Genomic DNA, 18,984 nt, shown 5'->3' with positions numbered 1-18,984 from the left:
CCGATTTCTGTTGCCTCAATTAACTTTGGAACATATGTTTACTGTTAGTTATATTTATTTTTTATATAGTCACAATAACGGTCCAGTCTCTGTTATAATAAAGGATTATTTGCATTTATGTACAATAACGATCCTTTACGGTTATAATGAAGGTCCATTACAGTAAAACACATACATTTACAGTTAAAATTAAGATCTGTGTACAGTTCCAATTCAGTCAATTTAAAGTTATTAATAAATTTGAAGAAGTGCATGAATTTTATGACAGACAAACAGAAAATAAACACATGTAAATACATGTAATACACAAATACATGTAAATAATAAATAAATATAATAATTAAAAAATGTAAATTTTTTAATTTACATTTTTACAACATTTTTACAACAATAAAATGTAAAAAAAAAAATACCCATAATAATAATAAAATAAATAAATGAAATAAATAAATAAATATTGTAGTATATAAAAAAATAAATATGAATCAACTTGGGGTGAGAGAGAAGCATCAATCAAATGCATTGCATATTTTAATAAATTATGCTCAATACATTCAATTTCGTAGTTTGTAATGTGTATTCTGTGGATGATGGAAACAGTAAAAAGGGTACATAAATGATGCATAACAAACAATTTTTTTTATTGCAGGGACATAATTAAAAAATTGAATTATAAAACAATCACAATACAATAAATTTAACAGACTCGAATGCAAAAACAACACTTTCTAAAACCGAAGAAAATTAGTCATGAATTTTTTTGACGCCAGATGGCGTGTACTACATGGATCTGAATCTTTCGCTAATTGGGTGAAAAACTAAACAAAATACGCCTGTAAAATATGAAAAACCAAAAGAAAACATTTTGGTGTTGGGCTGATGCATATTAGAAAAGTAATTCAATTTGCAAAAAGATATCGCAACTTGTTTATTTCTTATCCAGCTTGGTAATCCAACTTATACTCATAGTTCCCCTTTTAAGAAGGAAATTCTTCAAAAACAAATGCCATTTTTTAATATTTTTAAATAATATCCCAAACAGCCAAAATGAATTCGAATTTCCATATCTATATTGGATTGCGAAACTTCACAAAATCCTTACAAAGAAAAATGCAACAATATATTCGAGAAGTGTTGTAAATCAGATGCGGATACTTAAAAATTCCAATTCTACATACACGTACGTAGAGCATGCTTTTGCGTATTGAATCAACTGAGAGGTATAAACTCCGTAAGCAATTCTTGAAGGTATATTGCTGCATAAGTAAGGGAAGTTGACGAGTGAAAAGTTAAAGTCACCAAGTTTATCATAAAGCCTGGTTATTAGATTACCATTAAGGTCTTTTTCTAGTAAAATATCCACATATGAAACATGTTTCAGACTCTGCGGTATTTTTTATCTCAAGCTCATCGAGATATATCGTAAAGACATGAGAATGCAAATAAATATTGTTAATTGAAAATACGTAGTCGATTTACTAGTATCTGCAGCTGTTAATGTCGAGTTAAAGGCAATAGCAAGTGTTCTCTTCTTTTAACGCTAAAGGTTTTGGATAAAACCTGCTTCGTATGAATACAAAAATTGTTTTGCTTATAACGGGGCGCAATTGGTACCCATGGGAATTCCAAATAGTTGGAAGACCTGGTCTCAAAAACTATATAGATATTGCCAATCAGAAACTCAATCATCCTTTTGATCAGTTGTGTGTACAATTAGAATGTTTTTGAAGAAAATAATTTTGCAAATGATCAATGGCAGGGTAAGCAAATTTCAAGTTCCATTTTTTATTGAAAAAGCAACTGTCAATGATTTAGAAAAGCCTGAACATTGATATATCGTGGGAAATGGTTGTGTATAAAGTTGAAAAGTTGTAATTTTTTTAGGGTGTTGATTTTGAAAAAATCATGTGATTTCAAGTTTTTCAAAAGCTCCTTGGAATTTTTAAGTATCTACAAGGACCTACTGTATCTTTATGTGAATCTTTTTCATGGTCTAATACTTAGTATGAAGTATGAAAACATGCTTCAATATGAGCTGGTGGATTCTCCGGAAACTCTGGTTACCAACGCCAACGATTCCTTCATGTCCTGAAGACTAAGCGATATAAAGCCACAATTGATTTGACTCTGAGTGGTGTTCATATTTAATCTAATTGCAGGACTGTAGATTAAATAAGATAATTACAAATTGATTGGGATATGGCATCAATTCTCTGATGACAATTATCTCCATTCAATTCAATTACCAACACTTACATAAATTGATATTGTTTCACTTGAACGGCGTATCAGGTATAAAATTAGTAATTTAAGAAAGATTTGATTCTTTTAACCAAGACCTCGCCATATTCTTTTGGGAAGATTAGACTAAAATACGCAATAGACAGGAAAAAGAAAACAGGAATTCTTTAAAGGTGGAACCAAAAAAAAGGGAGAGAGAGAGAAAAAGAAATGTGTTTCCGTAAACCTTAAAAAGAATGAAAAACAAATATTCAAGGGGAGGAATATGCTGAACATATCTTACTGGGGAAAAAATGATACATGGAAATGAGAATAAGATCTGTAGAATTATTTATTTACATCTTTATAATAAATACACTAAAATGGGATTAGTAATCCATGGATATTTTTCATACAGAATATTCTTAATACAACGGGGCTCTGTAATACTAGTATTTGGACTAATCAAAATTTTCATAGTGTTAAATGGATTGCAACAGCAATAAACCAAAAGCTCAAAGACCAGTTTTTACAGAAATGGTATAGTGATACGAATAATTCTAGTAAAGGTATTACATACAGAATTTTTAAAACAAAATTTGAATGTGAAAAATATTTAACTATTTTACCAAGAAAATTTAGAAATATCTTTTCAAAATTCAGAACAAGTAACCATCGTCTTCCAATAGAGATGGGTAGATGGAATAATGTTGAAAGAAATGAGAGAGTGTGCAATTTATGTAATAATAATCAGATAGGAGACGAATTCCATTATTTACTGGAATGTAATGCATTATATAGTACCCGAAAAGATTTTTAGTCGCAAATATACTATGTACATGTACATCCAACTATAATAAGATTTTGTAACTTGATGACAAGTACAGATCCATCATTTTTACTACAATTGTGTATATTTATTACAAAAATTTTTGACTCTGTCTGTCCTCCTGTAATTTCTTCTCGTCCATAATTATTGTAAATATGTATATATGTACCTCGTGTACCATGTATATGGTTTTTTGAGAGAATAAATGAATGAACACATCACAATAATAAGCAAAATCAGTACAATCTATAAGTATCACTGTAAACCTCTCTTTTTTTATGAGAAAAGCGGTAAAAGAAACCATCAAACTATTGATTTCTAAACATTAGAAAAGTGTACAAATTATTATATTCAAATCATGAAATTTGTGGGTTTTTTTTTTAAATTTAGATGTTTAGTTTCTACCAAAGTTCGCTAGGTGATTCCTGTTAATTACACAATGATAATTACCAGTCTTGAAGTATGCAAAGGACTGAAGATTATATTCATTTACACAATTAGTATTTTCTTCCTCAGACAACATAGAGTAGTAAACTTTCAGAAAGAAAAATAGAATTTTAAAATTACTAAAAATTCAGTCACACTCTCTTACAATTCTTTATTTTCCTATAATTTAATATCATATTATATTTTCTCTCACGACATAAGTGTTTTTAAAAATATAATTTACAAAAGGAAATTAAATCTGTCTCAATTGACTACAAATATCCAATTTTTTAAGGAGTATTTAGCATGATACAACTTTCAGATGTGTCATCCCAATAGCATATAATCCCGTACCAGAAATCTCTAGGTAATCCAGAGTTTCATCTCGTAAAATTGGATTATATTCAGCTAGATTATTAAATTAGAAATAATTGAGTCTTCATATTAAACGATAATTACATTTAGGAAAAATAATGACAGACAAATGAAATTCGACAAAGCATCGGCGAGCATTATATGAAATTGTACATTCTTAAAAGTATCATGATAAATATAGAAGATTTCAAGCCGAACGTGTTTTTTGAATTCAAACAATAGGGTAATAATTATTACGTTTAGGTCATCTGATGGACTTTTTTCTATTTTGCATGTGAAAAAATTTCCAAAAAATGATCACATTAGTATGACTAGTTGTGATTATTTTAAACTACTTCACAGAAAACAAAACACTCGTGTATTAAATGCAATTATTTTTCTGCACCAAGTAAATACATGTACAGCTTCTTCTTCCATTCATGCATCTTGTAATTTGCATAATTTTTATGCTTGGACATTTTACAACAAAACGATGATAATGGTAGCTTAACAACAACGCTTCATGAAAAACGTGACTTTAACTTTTCAATCATCATCATCTTCCCGTACTTATGCGTCAATATACCTTAAAATTTTCATCAGCAGACGGGGATGACTGTATTTGTGTTATATTTAGCGTGTTCGATATTTGGCTGAAATTGAATTTTGAACAAGTTAGCGTAGATTTCATTTTGCACATTTTCTTAATGTTCTTATTAAAGTTCATTTGTGCAACATATTTAATTTTGTAATTGAGTTAGAGGAAAGGTACAAATCTATATTATTCTTAGTGCATCTTTAAAAAGAGGATGATATTTATCTTTGTCAAAGGCAATGTGATATAAAAAAAAAATCGTATTTTCAAGGTGTGCATTGCCAGAATTTTAAGAGGAAATTCAGTCAAATCAACACACACGTATAATTGATAAGCATTCTTAAATCTAGATCATGTTTCATTGGAGGCAAGGGCAGTCAAAATCTAGTATGTATTTATTCATGTGTCCACGAGCTGACTTCTAGCGGGATGATTTTCTCGGGGTTATACGAAGAACCCTTTGAGGGTAGCCAGAGAATCAAATTCGAAAAAAAGTGTCTAGACTTTTCTCCTAAAAATAAGATATTTTTCATAAGTTCTGTTTTCGTTGAAGGTTAAAAGTTGTTAGAATGGAGTTTCTTGCATAAAATTGTTCCTTCGCAAGCAAGTTTTTCTTTCTCAAATTATAAATTTTCCTGTATTTGAAAATGGCAATTTATAAACATGTCATAATTGATTTAATCCTGTAAATCTTGTTGCAGATCCATTTTTCTACATTATGAAATATAAATGAAAAATAATAAAAGGCTCCATTTTACGTTAATACATCAACGTCAATATTATGGCACTTTCCTTCATTTATTTCATGCGAGTAGCAAGACCTTGTAACTCTTTATTAAATTATATCATTCTGAGGAATAAATAATTCAGTTTTCATCTTTTTGTTCCATATTTATTATATTGTAATGCATTTCGCTTAATTAATAATTGCATTATAGCGTTAAGGGATATTCTGCGATTAAGCACCAATCCATTGATACGCCGTCGACCCATGCAGAAGGCAAAGCGACAACACAGAGAGATTAGTCTCGTATTTGGAGCCCAGATAACAGAATTAAGATGTCAATGAAAGGTTTTGTACTTGGGAGGTTAAAACGCATATAAAGTGATTATTCTGAAAAGAAAGCTTTGCCACGACTTTTTCAAGCACAATGCAATAAAATGAGTCCCTTAGCAAAGCATGGTGTAAAATTTAGCAAAGAAAATAACAACAAAGGTCGTTATATATGAAGCTTCATAAAACATTGAATTGATCTTTGAATCTTTTTTCTGATATACAGACGCCTATCTGCTGTGAACATGATGTCTCTAGTCATGTATTTATTATTTTCTGTTAGAAGATATTAACCTAATTGAGAAAATTTGATTATGGAACTTAAAGTATCACTAACCTTTACAACAACTTAAAAATAAAAGCTCTAGTAATGTAAATTTTTGTGATTTTTGGAAATAGGTATTCCAACATTTTTTTTGGAATTCCAGTTCGTACCAAATGCGGCATAGCGCTCTTTTACAAGAGAAGAAGAAAACACTTGCCTTTAAATCGACATTTAGATAGGATATGGAGATAACGAACAGTATTCAATATCAAAGTTCATTAAACAATACAAAATAGGAGCAGAGCAAACATGGACCTCAAAAACATCAGAGGTGGAATCAGGTGCCATGGAGGAGTGAGCATCCCCTGCTGACGGGTCACACCCGCCGTGTGCTCCTTGTCATGATCGGGAAATAACGGGAAAATCCGTCGTCAATTCAGTATATAAATAATGGACTAACAATTAGTATGAAAAACGTCAGTCATCATTTGTCTCAGTGATAAATTGTATTTGCTGACAAGGTCATTGCATCGACCATAGAATTTACGAAATTATGACTTTAACGAGACTTTTGATATTCTTGTTTCATCAACTTGCTTGTCAATAATTTACCTCGTTTTAGAAGTTGTTTATACGTAGGTTAGATCATGCTCTTGCATATTGAATCAACTGAGGTATATACACTCCGTATGCAGGTGATGAAGGTATATTGCTGCATACGTAAGGGAAGTTGAGGATAGAAAAGTTAAAGACATTACGTTTATCATATAGCTTGGTTATTAGATTACCATTAACGTCTTTTTCAAGTAAAATATCAAAGTATGAAAAAGATGTGTCAGACTCAGTGGTATCTTTTATCTCAAGCTCACCACGATATATCGTATCGAAGTAGGAATAGAAACGACCATTGTTAATTAACAATACGTCGTCGATATATCTAAATGTCGAGTTGAAGGCCACAACAAGTGTTTTCTTCTTTTCACGCATAAGATTTTGCAAAAATTCTGCTTCATATGAATATAAAAATAGGTCTGCTAATAACGGAGCGCAATTGGTACCCATGGGAATTCCAATAGATTGTTGGAAGACCTGGTCTCCAAAAATCACATAGATATTGTCAATCAGAAACTCAAGCATCTCTTTGATGTCGACAATGTATTTTCAGTTAACAGTAGTTATTTCCATTTACTAGTATATGTCGACACGATATATCTCATTGAACTTGAAATTAAAGACATCACAGTTTGACACATCTGTTTCAAACTTGGATATTTTACAAGGAAAAGGTGTAAATGGCAGCCTAACAACAAAGCTTTATTATAAACGTGATGACTTTAACTTTTCATTTACTTACCTTACTTATGCAGCAATATAACTTTATCATCTGCATACGGGGTTTACGGCTTTCAATTGATTCGATACTCAAGAACGAGGTAAGTTTTGACAAACAAGGTAATGAACCAAAGATATCAACAATCTCATTTCCTTAAAGTTTTCATTTCGTAAGTTCTATACAATTACCTTGTCAGCAAAATTTGATTACATTTAATACAATTTATTATATGTTTTTCATACTAATTGTAACACACCGAAAATGGCGTTTTTCTTTATTTACTATCAAAAAACGTGGGGGTGACAGCTTTTACTTGCACTGATCCTATCCTCAGTATCATTTTAAAAGTGTTTGCTCTGCTCCTGATTGTATTGTTTGAATGGATTTTTCAGCTCGAATACTGCTCGGTGTCACAAGATATTTCAATTATATTTGTACCCCAGTTCCTCACCAATTCAAAATGACAAATGTGAAGAGAACGAACAGTGATCATTCTAAAAAGGCAATTTAAACAAATAAACTTTATAGGAAAAGTCAAAACGGACCTCAGAAGGCAGGGGTTGGTTCAGGAGCCATGGGGAAGTCAATATCCTCTGGTCACACTCGCCATGTGCCCCTTGAATAAACGGATAAACCTATAAGATACAAGTTAGAATTAACATTTTTTTCATAATATAAATACTTTGTTAAATACAATTCCTGGGCCATTTTTTTTTTCGAAAAAAAAATACATCAAAGAAGATTGTTTCATCTCTTTTCTACAAAAAAATGTATATTACTTTGATTTCAAAATAAAATTAATAAAAGAAAGGGGCGATTATTGGAAAAATTACCTTAATATTAATCTTACGCATATTCACGATTTATGCATCAGTATTGCAATTGAATATTCTTCTTAAATTCATAATAAACAGATCTTGAAGATTCCAACTTTATAAAACACTAAAAATATTTTCATATACTTTTCACTGTAGTAAGACTTTCATCTCGATATTTCATTACATTAACGTCTGCTGCGCTCGCTATTATTAAGTCAAATTCACCACATTTTTCAGCAAAACAAACTAGTGCTAATTGTAACACACCGTTAAAGGCGTTTTTCCTTTACGCTCCCCAACTCCCTTTTGGTGCCATATTCCCTATAAGCTTCATTAAATAAGACAAACTATGCATTTGAGACTTTAGCAACGTTTACCCAGAAGTGATAATTTCATTCAAATTTTAGCATTGCACGCGTGTGTTGAATGCACGTGCGTAATGACCATATAATCTTGTCTTGAAATCTCTAGATTTTAATATACTAAATATCAAAGTATTTGATCCAAAAGTATTTAAAAATATTTCAAGTTATTTTTTATTTGTACCCATTTCACGTGCACGCACGTGCTCAAAATGACATGGTGAAGAGAAGTCCATTACATCTGTTATTCTCAAAAGGCAATTTAAACAAATCAACTGTTATAGAAAAGTCAAAGATTGCAGCGCACGTACATGCACATGTATCCATGTGCATGTTGAGCCATATATTCTTGTAGAAATCTATTATATCTATCAATGTTCACACCCATCCTGTTTGCCCCTTGAAATAAACGGATAAACCTGTTAGATACCAATCAGTTAGAATTGAGATTTTTTTTATATATATATATTTTGTTAGGATATCAATTCATGCCATTTTAAAATTTCAAAGGATTTCGTCAAAAAAAAGAAAGATACAACATCAAATCAGAAGATTGTTTCTTTTTTGACCTCTTTTCTACAAAAAATACTGTATATTACTTTGATTTCAAAATAAAATTAATAAATATTAAATTTCTCGTGTTGCACGCGATTGTTGGAAAAATTACCTTTCATGATATTTTTTTAATCTTACGTTTGATTGTTCAAAATTTCAAATGATTTTATCAAAAAACAAGAAAGATTAGTATTGCAATTGAATATTGCTTGCTTAAATTTGCTATTTTAAACAAGTCATCTTGTGCATACTATTATCTTATTTTATAAAACATTTTGTCTAAAAATATTATTTTCATTATATATTTTCACTTCTTGCAAGCACGTGCGCGCAAAATGACCTTGATCTCTATATATCATTACATTACCCTAAAAAGGTTTCACCTAAGTCGAATGTGTAGTTTACCCCCCCCCCCGGACACACACACACACTAATAAGCTAAGAATAATAATAATAAGAAACAAAACAAACTATGTTGAACATTGTCTAATGTTTTTGTGATTTTTATTGTTCAAGTCCGCCAAGCGTTGCCATACACGGACAGCAGCTGTAAGCCTCCGCAGTTTCTCCAGAAAAACAGAAAAGAAATAATCCTCCTAAATAGATGAAACCTTATTTGCCTATGACACAAGAGGACTTGAATTCCCTAAGCAGATTGATTGTGTCTTTTGTAGCTTACTTCTATGTTTCAGTGTATTCTACTTTATGGTCTTATTCTGTGGATAATTAGGAGGGATCAAGCATCGCGTCCACTCCACTCTTATTCATCAAAGAAGTTTATATCTCTAGTAAAATGAAAATCTATTAGATCCCGGCGCGTGATTAAGTTATAAGTCGAAGCTCTGATAGAATGAGGAGAGAATTAGCTTACGGAGAGTTCTTCAAATTTCTATTGATGCTTTTGAATGTAGAATAATAGAAAAGCAAAGTATAGAAAATTGCGTTATTGTATTATCCTGGAAACACTTAGCGCGCGACAACGTCCGGGGATTGCAATTTTTTTCTTGTATAAGGTAATAATTAAGTAATGAGTACTGATCGAATTCTGTGGTTCCAGAAGGAATAGACCTTCAAAGAAAATATATATCAAGAAATAATAATTGACAATACTGATATTCTTATCTTTTGAAGAAAATTAATATTTAATTTTCTTTGGTAAGTTTCTATACGGTTTTTTGTTGCTGTTTTTTGAGTGAATAGACAAATATTAAAATAAAACATTACTGCAAGTATTAAATTTAAAAAGAAAAGCTGAATGGAAGCATAAAAAATATATCTGTGCTTATATAAGATGGATTTACATATATGTATTAGCATTTAGATATAATTTTAAAAAGTGAAGAAGAGAATGAAAAACAATTAAGAAATTAACTTTTCTTCTAGATCAATCAAGTACAAGTATTTTACAAAACACATCAAACATATAGCCGAGTTAAAACTATAAGAAATGACCTCAAAATATAAAATAAAACATGATTTCTTTAGAAGTGATATATATGCAATTGCATGAATCATGCTTCATACATCATGCAGCACAAAAAAGTGAATTTAGAAAAAAATGTCCGATTAGATTTTTTTGAACTGGACCGAAAATAAAGTCAGCAGCTGATGAAAATAACAGTATTTACTCCACCCCTCCGCCTTCAAATCAACTCCAGGAGAAAATAAAACTTAATTTAAATGGTGTGTTCCCAAAACATAAACAATTAAGGTACATTTGTGTAGCTTTTGTTAGTGTGTAATGTATGCTGCAGAAGGATTTTTTTTTCTCTCTGCGTTAAGTTATCCCACTCATATTTCAATGGTTTAAGGCGCTTTTACGAGACTTATTGGCTTAATACAATCGAAATAATTTTACTGTCCGGACCAAATTAAATGGCTAAGGGGAACTTTTTCTTATCAAATTAATTTAATAAACATTACCAGTATGAAACAAAGACCACTCGCTTCTGAATATGAATTATCGTTTGTTTTACCCAGCTGAGAACAAGTTGTTTCTTTCTTTCAATGCCATAACCTTAATCAAGAAATACTTGTACATATTAGTATATCCTTTATTTTGATCCTCTTTCACTGTGAGTAGTCTCTCTCTCTCTCTCTCTCTCTCTCTCTCTCTCTGTAATATGATATGAAAAGTATTATTCAATATATCACATTAATATTAGATTATTTTTTATTCATTTAAGAATTCTTGTTCTTTTGTTATTTGACTGGTGATGCAGTATTTTTACTTTTGAAAAGTATTTGATTATTCATGAACTTATTAGTAATCTTTGTTTTATTTCAAAGATTTGAAAACATGCTACAAACAAACACAAATTTTATTATATTCTTAAAAACATTATTATTTAAAAAGTGCTTGGTTAAATTTGCTGAAAGGATTTCCTTCAACCATAATAAAATGTTCCATGGTTTGTTGCAATCCTCTTCTGTTTTCACTGATCCGGTTATAGCAAATTGGCAAAATAACCCAATAATGTTATGGCTTTTAAGACTAATAAAGAACAGACAACATATACCAAAATAATAATAAAAAAGATCATTATATTTATCTTTATTATTCTAAATATTGGAAATAATTCTTCAAGTCGGTTATACATAAATACTTTTGTAAAATGGTCATACTTGCTGTCGAGAGTCAGAGAGCACTATCATCATACACATACATCATTCGAAAACATTATTTAAAAAAATCATTTTCATCTCTGTTTTTTTGACATAAATTGAACATTGTACTTAAAACTATTTTGAGAGACTAGAAATTTTTGAGTTAATCTGAATTAAAGAAAATTTCTAAACGCTGATTTAATTAGCTTCTTGTGAACTTCAAGAGCAAAAACATACCACCATTTCTAGATCGTCAATTATCATTCAAATAAAGATGAATTCAAGAGGTCATAATCCAATTTAGAATAACCAAACACATGTATCTGTTCTACAAAGGGAAAATCAAATTATACAATTAATTGTCAATTTTGACCCGCGTCAAGAAACTTGGACGATCAGATGGAAAGCCGTGTAATGTCTCCGCATTAAGACCAACGCACATCAAATGTCGAATCCGACAGACATTTTTGGGCATTATTTTCTGCGATAAATGATTTTTATGGCCGGGAACTTTTTGAATTGGCGTTTATCGGTTACAAATTAGATGATCCATGTGGAGTCCGTTATGGTATTACTGTCACCATGGACGTTCCGTTCCGTAAAAATCCGGAATTAAGTAATCCGACCAATGACAGAGCGGCTCAGGAACATGGGCTGTCACTGCCGATCCTTTCTTATTGTGTCTTCTGCTAGCCCTTCCAACGTGGGTTTGGCTTCGCAGTCTAATTTTCTTGATTAATTGAGGATTACATTCAGAAAACTGAATTATTGGAAGTGGTTTTCAGTCTAAACGAGACCAAATTTCCAATATCACAAATTATTATACAGAGCAAGATTGGCTTTTCTTTCATTGCAAAGCCGACTTGTAAAGGATAAGGCAGTGACTTACGTGTTTCGGATCACTTTTGATATTAGCTATCTGAATGATATCATTAACTCCGTGAAAGAAGAAAACACCAGAAGATACAAGGTAAGATTCAGGCCTGATGTTCTGCAGTAGGCTAGAGCTTGGTACAAATGGCATTTACCAAAATGATTTTATCGTTTATTATTTAGATAATGTTGAGATAGTACATGTACTTACTTGTTCGGTGATAATTTTGTGTTCTGTATTTTTTTCAGTAATGTTTTGCTTCCATTGCCCCCCGGCTCTCCACCCTGCTGCGGCCAGACAGTTTGGTGTAGATTTGTCCTATCAGCACCACCACCATCCTTGTAAGTTTTATTACCTGTCTCAGACATTGGACAAAATTTCATTTCTGTGGATAAAATAAGAATGAAATTCCTCAGTTAATTTTATCAGTGTTTGGAACCATTCATTTTTAGATTTTTTCTTTGTTTATTTCTTGTTTATTGCTTTCTTTACTGTATATTTATTTGTTTTAATCATATTCCTTCAGTTTATCACAAAACGCTCTGTAAAGATTTCATCATGCGGTATATATTCTTTAAACCTACAGAATAAACGAAATTTGACTTTTGACATTCTGACCAAAAAAAAAAATGAATTGAAAAAAATGTCAGTTTAAAGAATGATTGAAAATGTAACAAATTTACTTAGCAACACCATCTCCATGTCGAATGAAAACTTTTACCTTTGAATGAATTTCAGAATGCATTTTCAACAATAAGTACAAAAATGTGCTAAATTTTGATTCTGCCAAAAGAACTGAGAATGAAAAAAGAAAAATCTTTCAAATATTTATAATATATTATCAAATTTAATGAAAGATTTTAAATGCAATTCTCAAAATAAGAATCAAACTTAGTTATAAATTATAGTCCTATAAAAAGGGGCTTGAAAAAAGTGAGACTGTTTTGAGCTTGATGCTGTAGTCACAAATGAGCACGAAAGAAAGCATTTTGGCCAAAAGGGTTCAAGCAGGATGTAAACACTAAGTATAAACATTTTAAAATCAACAATTAGTTTAACAAAAACTCCACTTATTCACGAACTCAAAGTGTTCAACGATAATTCAATACCTAGTGGTGTTACATGTAGAGACTGTCATCTCTCTGAGTTTCTACAGTTCTTGGGGTTATCGGTATGTTGTGCCTTACGGGAAACAGAGTCTTTCTTGCTGTGTCAAGAGGAAGTTGTGATGGGCACATTTACGGGCTAGAAGCTAATCTCAAAAAAATACCCTAAAAAGATATCTTTAAGTATAACTCTTTAACACTCTTGTGAGTTTTTTGCCTAAAGAAAAACTAAGAAAAAAAGGAGAAATGGTACAATACTACAGAGTACAATTTAAAAAAAAAGTTATGATGAACGCAAATATAACCAGGCCCGAAGACCAAGAACTGAGAACCGACTTAAGTACATTTTTTAAAAAATTTAAATTAAATTTAAATTTCAAATTAATATAATTTTTGAAATAATTTTGAAAATGAAACAAAATTTTCCACATGTGTTTAAATTTTTATATCACACAAATTTGCACATTTTTATGCATCTATGTTACATGGATTGAAGATATTAAAAATCAAAATTTTGACTTAAGATTTTTCTCAGTTTATGTATTCTTTCGTTATTTTTTGAATATTTTGCAAACAATATATAACAAGGCAAAATACTTGTATTTTTCTTCTTATTTGATGTTATAATACCTATCTTAGTTATGGACCTATGGACCATTTCATTAGCAAGCATCGAAAAACGAAATTTATAATACTCCGCCAACAAATTTCTTTTTTATATTAAACGTATCTTGATTTTTATCTTTGAGTCTTGATATACAGCATTATATATTGCCCCTTTTCTTGTTTTATAAAACATATTATTGGAAAACTACGGAAAGTAAAGGTGATGTTTCCTGCCAAATGTGTCAACTGAACATTTGCCGTGAAAAAAATGCACTTAAACGATAAAATGAAATGTATTTGAAGATTTCTTACGCTATAGATAATTTTGCAGGTACCGCATGTATACCTATTTGAAACAATGCCTTTACAGTTTTACTTAGAAGAATGTCTCAAATCACGTTTACAGAGCAGCAAAGAAGCTGAATATTTCGTGTCATTCTGTCACAGAACAGACGACAAATGATTCAAAATAAGATGTGCATGTCGCATTGCAAAGACTTGCTTTCATGACGTTGCAGAATTATAAGAATTTTTGTTTGCAGATTATAAGAATGGGTTAAATTCCTGCAGGAGGTGTAAGTGAGGAATCAAGGCAGATTAATCGAGCATTTAATGCAAAAAGTCACGTAACACTTGATTTTGAATATTCAAAGACGATTTTATCCTTCCTTTTAGATATTTTTTTTTCTTTATTTCTTAGAATTTCCACTTTAACCCATGAATACTGACTACCTTTCTTACCAAATGCATATTGTAATAATTAAAATTACCCTTTGGGGAAAACAGGGATCACAGAGCATTTAATATGTTACTTTAAAGAAAATCAACGATATACTATCGTATATAATCAACGAGTAACTTTTACTAATCACCAGGTAGCATCTTAATTTTTTCGAATAAGATTTTAGGAAGTATTAGCTTTCATCACTGCAAGAGAGTACCAAAACTAAATAAACGCAAAAACAAAACGAAGCCTGCTAATTCTTTTGAGATTTCCTTCAATGCTGAAAGTTTAGATAATTATCAGACCCTAAGGACAAGATTCCTATGTAGTTTAGAAAATCATTATCCGCATGTCTTTTGGTATTTTTCTTTCTTATTTATTAAATTTTCGGTGTAAAATCAATGATATGCATTTGCGATGGGCACGGGTTGGCGTATGCGGTTGCCAACGGTCAGAAACCTGTCAACTAAAATTCACTTTGTCTGTCCGATAATGTCTTAAATTAGAGATTTGTACACGACGCTAATGTCATTTATCTATTATACGATTTTACCCCAAAATACGGCGTTTACGATTCTTCTTTATCCAATCAGAAAAATAATCACTAAGTGTGTATTTCTCCCAACTTAGTGGCCTAGAGCGATGAAGACCAAGTGAGACTAATTCCTCTTGGCACGCGAAAGCGCGCAAATGGGGAAATAAGATGCTGCTTTAATAATATTTACTTCCAGTAATATGGTATCCCCACAGCACTTTGTATAATGATTGGCCGTGCCAATATTGAATTAGATTACCTTTGAAATTTAATACCTCATAGAAGACAATTAAGGTAATGATGGGGACTAAATGTTATTAAAGCTTTCTGAATATTAAATCTAAATAAACCTGTACCTGTCATTAACACAAATTGATGCATAGGGTGTCACAAGAAGGAAGCCCATTCCGCGCCATTATACCTTATAGACCAAGATCATCAGACACGTTCAAACCCCTAAAGAGGTTTATTATATAAAACGAAATTCCATTTAATGGAATAGTATGTGATTTTGTGCATGATGATCAGACTTTGACAGGCGATAAAACTATTGTGTTGTGATAGTCGATCCGTCAACAAATTATTCCTAATGTCCATCATTCTAGAACTACAAATATTGCCCAGATCTCTGGGAATTAGGGTAAATATAGACAATTGGAGATGCGCTTAGCACCCGCTAGAAATCGGTAGTAATTTTCTATGCATGATCTATCTTAATTGAATTAGGAGTCTCCCATTGATCGGATTTTGCATAGTTTAGTAACGATTCTTCCTTTATTGTCATATTAATGGCAATTTCATTGACATTTTGACATGGATATTTCCTGACACGAAACCGAAAAATATCTTCCTTTTAATATCTATATAGAGTATTTATCTGCTACATGTATGTTCTGTGTCGGTATAATGTAATTGTACACACTTTTGATTAACAAAGAACCTTATTTTTAAAGGGGAAAAACTTTGAAATAAAACTTTTCATTTTCATGTCCTAATCTTATTTTACCTTATTAGTCTTGGGGGTCATGGATATTTCTGAGTGTACAATATAGAAATCGGATCTTTGGAATTAATTTTCTACGTCTATTTTAGATGCTGGATATGGCCTAGGTAACGATTTTCAAGATGACAATTTTGCAAGAAGGAAACAGAGAAGAAATAGGACTACCTTTACTCTTCAGCAGGTAACTAGAAAAACAATGTGCATACGTGGTATTTCAAGAAAAATCTATTCATCTGTATAATAAATTCATTTTTGAAAAATCAAGTTAGTAAGTAAGTATAATTTTTTAAAATATTTTAATGTTTATTTAATTTAGCTAGAGGAATTAGAAAAAGCCTTTGCACAAACTCACTATCCAGATGTTTTTACACGGGAAGACCTGGCAATGAGGATTAATCTTACTGAAGCTCGGGTTCAGGTAAATAGTACAAATATGCACTGCAGAAATTTCTTATCATTAACATGCTGAAAGGCAAAACACTCAAAGAAAAATGCTTTTTAAAGGTGTGGTTTCAAAATCGTAGAGCAAAATGGCGAAAGAGCGAGAGGTTTACGACACAGCAGTCTAAATCAGGGACATCTAGTCAAAATGATGTAGCCGAGGGTGAGTTGTCGGAGGGTGAAGAAACAAAACTTGAGGATGAGTTGGAAGTTGAGACAGTAACGAGCACCGAGTTAACCTATGAGAATGATTCGCAAGCTGCAAAACTTCTGGACGTTATTTCAGGGGAGAATGAGGGGACCTCGTCAGAAACTAATTGTTTTAAATCAGACGAACATACATCTCAAAAGGAAGAAGAGTCCTCAGATTTAGAAATCTCAATCTCAAATAAAAATGAGGACGAGAGTCAAAGAATAAAAGAAAAACCAGAAGATGCTGATAGTGATAATGTGATTGTTACAAATGACGTCAAGGACGAAGACAATGATGACGTCATACCCACTCCCAATAATATCCAATCACCTAGCAGAATCCCTAGTTCTTTACCTAGTTTATTTTCTGGAATGCACAACATGTGCTCTTCATCATCACTTTTGATGAGCATGGCCAGCCAATCACAAGACAGCATGCTCTTACAGAAACAGCAACAATTCATGCAGCCCTCTTTTGTTCAGACACTTCTGGCTCTTAACAACAATGTTGTAAACAGACAGTCAATGCTACCATTTATGGAGGGGTGAGTTTCAAACGATTAAATGATTTTGAAAAAAAAATATTCAAAAATTTTAATAGCAAACCAGTTTTATCTTGCTTTTGAATATTTAACATATTTAGGTGTATTAATATTTTCCTGGTATTCTTAAACAATTACAGTAAACAAAGTGACATAAACGGAAAAAATTGCATTGTTATAAGCATAATTCGTTATTTCCGATGAGTAATTAATAATTTTGATAGTCAAGGGGAATGAAAATCGCTTCACTTTGAGCAACAATTCATTATAACATATTCGATATAAGCACGTTTTACTGTACCGGTAATTGGGAAAAAATATGCATTCAACTTTAAACCTGAATGCCAAAAGGTTATCTCCAATCCTCCTTCAGTGATATTTGGTATTTCTTAACTAGAGTTGACATATATTGGAGTAAAGGATCAGTTGCCTTTAAAGAAGTTTATTTGGATAGACATAAATGGAACTCAATGACAAATTCTTGTGTTTTTTTTAGGTCCGCCTACAAGAATTATCTGGAGAACTATCTAAATTCACCAAGACATTACCTTCCTCCAGTTCCGCATCCTGCTTTCAAAGGTAAAGAACCAATAAAAATAGTTCTACTTTAGGCGTGTGGTTACTGTCCCTCTCTCTTATTAAATTAGTAGAATCTACCAAGAATGGCAAAATGCCATGATAGTATAGGGCAAGTTGGTTAATGTCAAATGTTTGACTTGGGAATTCGTAGAAAATATTATATTATCATGATGTGTCTTTCTTTCCACTGAAAGGTATTTTTTTTTCCTATTTAAAAGAAACTATGTTTCCTATACAGTGCGCGTTATTTCTCTTTCGTTTATTTAATTTAAATTATCGCAAACAGTCCATTATCACCTTAACTTTCTTTTCAAATTGATGAAAACTTACAATAAATTTTATTTCTGCAGGATGTTTACCGTTTTGTGGTTGCTGTTCTCGGCCTGGTTGTCCTCCAAGGGTTGTTTCCTCTGACCAGAGAACGTCAAGTGTTGCTGAACTGCGCAGGCGTGCACGTGAGCACTCGGAGTCCATTACTTCTACGTCATCGCTACAAGAACAATTGAATTCTCGGACATGTCCGTAACAACTTTTTACGAATTTTCATATCCCTATCCTAGTATCTATCATTTTTATGAGGATTTGCTTTAAAAAAAAATCCTAAGAGCCATATTATAAACTACAGTGTATCTATAATTATTGCTACTCATCCATATATTTCACAACTGACTGTAAATTTTGTTATTATTTATTAAACATTAAAAAATGACTTTGCTTACTTCATATTTTTATGATACACTTAATATGAACTATAAATTAAAGTTTGAGAAAAATGACCATCGTTTGTAATTTATTGATACTTCAGATTGAAACGAGCACTTTTCAAGGCACCCTTCTTGGTATGAATTTGTGCAATTTTATCTTGATCCTGGCACCTGATCCCACCTCTGATGTTTTGATGTGATTGCTCCGCTCTTATTTTGTAATGTTTAATGAGCTTTTGAGCTCGAAAAATGTTTGCTAT

At 31.5% G+C, this 18,984-nt stretch overlaps 1 protein-coding gene across 1 annotated transcript; it reads left to right on the top strand.

The window, feature by feature from the left end:
- The first annotated feature begins 12,046 nt into the window (after positions 1-12,046).
- On the top strand, positions 12,047-18,719 carry LOC134268904 (diencephalon/mesencephalon homeobox protein 1-A-like). Its single transcript, XM_062751142.1, has 7 exons — positions 12,047-12,388; positions 12,541-12,633; positions 16,356-16,447; positions 16,583-16,684; positions 16,771-17,444; positions 17,938-18,020; positions 18,371-18,719. Exons 2-7 carry the CDS (start codon positions 12,543-12,545, stop codon positions 18,544-18,546), a joined length of 1,218 nt encoding a protein of 405 aa, XP_062607126.1. The 5' UTR covers positions 12,047-12,388; positions 12,541-12,542; the 3' UTR covers positions 18,547-18,719.
- The last annotated feature ends 265 nt before the right edge of the window (positions 18,720-18,984 follow it).

Source organism: Saccostrea cucullata, unplaced genomic scaffold, assembly GCF_032062105.1.
Source record: "Saccostrea cucullata isolate Sc308-1 unplaced genomic scaffold, CSIRO_AGI_Scuc_v1 ctg1198, whole genome shotgun sequence".
In the NCBI taxonomy this organism is placed as follows: Eukaryota; Metazoa; Mollusca; class Bivalvia; order Ostreida; family Ostreidae; genus Saccostrea; species Saccostrea cuccullata.
The sequence above is the reverse complement of the archived record's forward strand: the minus strand, read 5'-3'. Positions and strand labels throughout refer to the sequence as shown.

Bases quoted from the DNA above. Each gene is read 5' to 3' on its own strand.
- LOC134268904 (XM_062751142.1), top strand. From the start codon at position 12,543: ATGTTTTGCTTCCATTGCCCCCCGGCTCTCCACCCTGCTGCGGCCAGA. The intron at 12,634-16,355 runs GTAAGTTTTATT...CGTCTATTTTAG, and splicing joins TCAGCACCACCACCATCCTT to ATGCTGGATATGGCCTAGGT. The intron at 16,685-16,770 runs GTAAATAGTACA...TGCTTTTTAAAG, and splicing joins TTACTGAAGCTCGGGTTCAG to GTGTGGTTTCAAAATCGTAG.